General features: G+C 49.5%; 1 protein-coding gene across 4 annotated transcripts in view; it reads left to right on the plus strand.

Annotated features, from left to right (window-relative positions):
* Positions 1-27: 27 nt before the first annotated feature.
* Positions 28-2,476, plus strand: part of EIF4H (eukaryotic translation initiation factor 4H) — a 38,312-nt gene continuing 35,863 nt past the window's right edge. For all 4 annotated transcript variants that reach the window (XM_006154983.3, XM_006154984.3, XM_027774397.1 and 1 more), the window contains exon 1: positions 28-173. In XM_006154983.3, coding sequence (XP_006155045.1) covers positions 115-173 — 59 coding nt within the window. In that variant the 5' untranslated portion in view covers positions 28-114. The remainder of the gene's footprint in view (positions 174-2,476) is intronic.

The raw sequence follows: 2,476 nt of genomic DNA on the forward strand, positions 1-2,476 counted from the left end.
GTGCGATTTGCGATCAGGCGGCGCGGCGGACAGCCCCGGCAGCGGGGCGGGGGGGAGTTATATTGCGGGGTCCTTCCTTGCTCACCCTGGTTCCTCTCGGAGCGGAGACGGCAAATGGCGGACTTCGATACCTACGACGATCGGGCCTACAGCAGCTTCGGCGGCGGCAGAGGGTGAGGCGGGCGTGCGCGGGCCCCGGCGGGGCGCAGGGGACAGGCGGAATCGGGGCCCCGGGGCGGCGGCCCTCCCAGGCTCGCCCACGGCGGGGACGGGGCTAGGGCCTTGCTGGGCCCGCGGAGGCCTGGGAGAGGTGCCTGGAGGACCGGGGCCTGGAAATGGCGCGCTCTGGGAGAGGGCCGCAGCGGTTAGGCTCCCGGGGTCTTGCTCATGGCGCGGAGCCCCCTCTGCCCTCGCCGACGACAGTGCGTCTTTGCCCCTGCTGCGGTCGCAAGGCCGGGCCGCGACGGCGCCGACTGCTCCGGAACGAGCTCCCACTTTAACCCCATCCCCCTACAGCAGGGCTGATGTCGGGCTCGGCTGCAGCGTGGAGGTCGGGGGCCTGCCCGGTTGTCTTCTGTGGTCTCCTGTTGTCTGCTCTGCAGACCCCTGGCCCCATTACCACGAGGCCAGCAGACTAAGGTCTTGAGCCTAGAGAGGGGCGATTCCCTTCCCCTTTACGGGTGATGAAGGGTTTAGGCGACTCCAGCTCTGGAATGGTCAGATTGCCTGCGGGCGGGGGCGACCTACGAAAACAAATACATCCGCTTAGCTTTTCTTTTCTTTTCTTTCTTTCTTTCTTTTTTTTTTTTTGGTGTGTTAGGGCGCGTGGGGTCAGAGTGCCTTAATGACAGGTGCGCTACGTGCTTGTTAGCAGAAAATTTTATTTCTACCTAGTTTCTCTTTCTGACCTGGAGAAGGAATCGCATTTAGCCTCGTTCTGATTTTGGTCAAATGCAGAAGACTATATATAATTGAAGTACCTTGTTTAAGGGCGACTCCTTGACTGGTGAAAAGAAAGCTCATGGCGCTTAATTCAAGAAACAGGCACTGAATTTTTAAAAACTAAAATAGAAGTTACTCTATACAGAATTTAGATGACAGGCTGTTATAAACATCTTGCTGTTTGTCAAGGACACACTTAGCCTTTGTGCCTTTCTGCGGAAAGGATTACTTTCCCAGGACAGCACCACAATAGTACTTACTGAGGTGTCCAGTCTCCTGGGTTGCCATCCAAAAAAGTATCTTTGTTTGGTGAAGAATGATCACTTTTTAAGTACCTTGGTTGGGGGAATGGCTCAAAACAAAGGCTTGTTTTGGTACTCAGTATCATTTATGACACTATAATATGAAAGTCGAGGTAGGTGGAACCACTCGTTATTTCAAAGAATGTTTTATTTGCTAATAAAAAAGAAATATATGTTGGATGACCTGTAAAATTACTGCCTTTGGGGTAGGTTTCTAGACATCAAATTTGTACTTAACTCATCTTAAAATTTAATAACAAGGGCTTTTCTTCTGGCTTCAAAAAAATGTTACGAAATACCCAGGAAAATGTAACAGAGTGGTTCAATTTAAGACAGATCCAAAGAGTTTTGGTTTCAGTGGGATAACAGTAAGGTGGTCCTATCATACTGAGTATGGGATTTTTTTTCTCTCTCTCTTTAATTCTGCCTTTTAGACAGTTTGCCAGCTCATCTGGTGACCCGAGGTGTTCAAGTTAGACTTCAGTACCTGTCAATTTTGACAGGTAGAAGTGACTTAAACAGAAACCTCTTTTTAAAGTGGTCAAAAGTAAAGTTGTTAAGATACTATTCACTTCAAATATGAAAAGGCAAATGAAAATGATGGCCATTTGCCCAGCTGTACTCCATAAACTGCTATGAGAGATTACTAAACAGCACCTTGCGTGCCTTAACCTTTGTAATATAAAGAGTCCCTTTGCTGCTAAGCATTTTCTATATCTGAATTTTTCTTGGAATTTTCCATTTGACTTCATGTTATAGAAAGTATTGCTTATTAAAATCATTTTTATTTTTGGGGAGAGGTTTTCGCTATAGGGCGCGTGCGCTTGCCAGACAGAGAGAGACAGAAAGTGAAAGATCCCCCCCCAGGGGCGATGGCCACGCCGCAATCCCTTCTCCTCCATTCTCTCGGGATCTTGGGCATGCATGCACACGTACCCGGCGTGAGTTTTAAGCCACCGGGTCCGGGATGCAAACCACCGTCGACTACGTGGGAGTCCAGCGACATAGTCATTACACTAACTGCTGGTCCCTATTAAAATCATTTTTAAAAACCCATTACGAGGGGGCCAGCAGATGGTGTAGTGTTTACTTTGCTGAACTTCTATGCAGATGACTGCAGTTCGAGTCCCAGACCCAGTGGCTTGAAACATACAGCACATGTGCACGTGTGCCCGAGATCCCAGAAGGAGAGTGGAGAAGAAAGGATTTTGGTGTGCCACTCTTCCCCCCGC

Source organism: Tupaia chinensis, unplaced genomic scaffold, assembly GCF_000334495.1.
Source record: "Tupaia chinensis unplaced genomic scaffold, TupChi_1.0 Scaffold000429_1, whole genome shotgun sequence".
NCBI classification, from domain to species: Eukaryota; Metazoa; Chordata; class Mammalia; order Scandentia; family Tupaiidae; genus Tupaia; species Tupaia belangeri.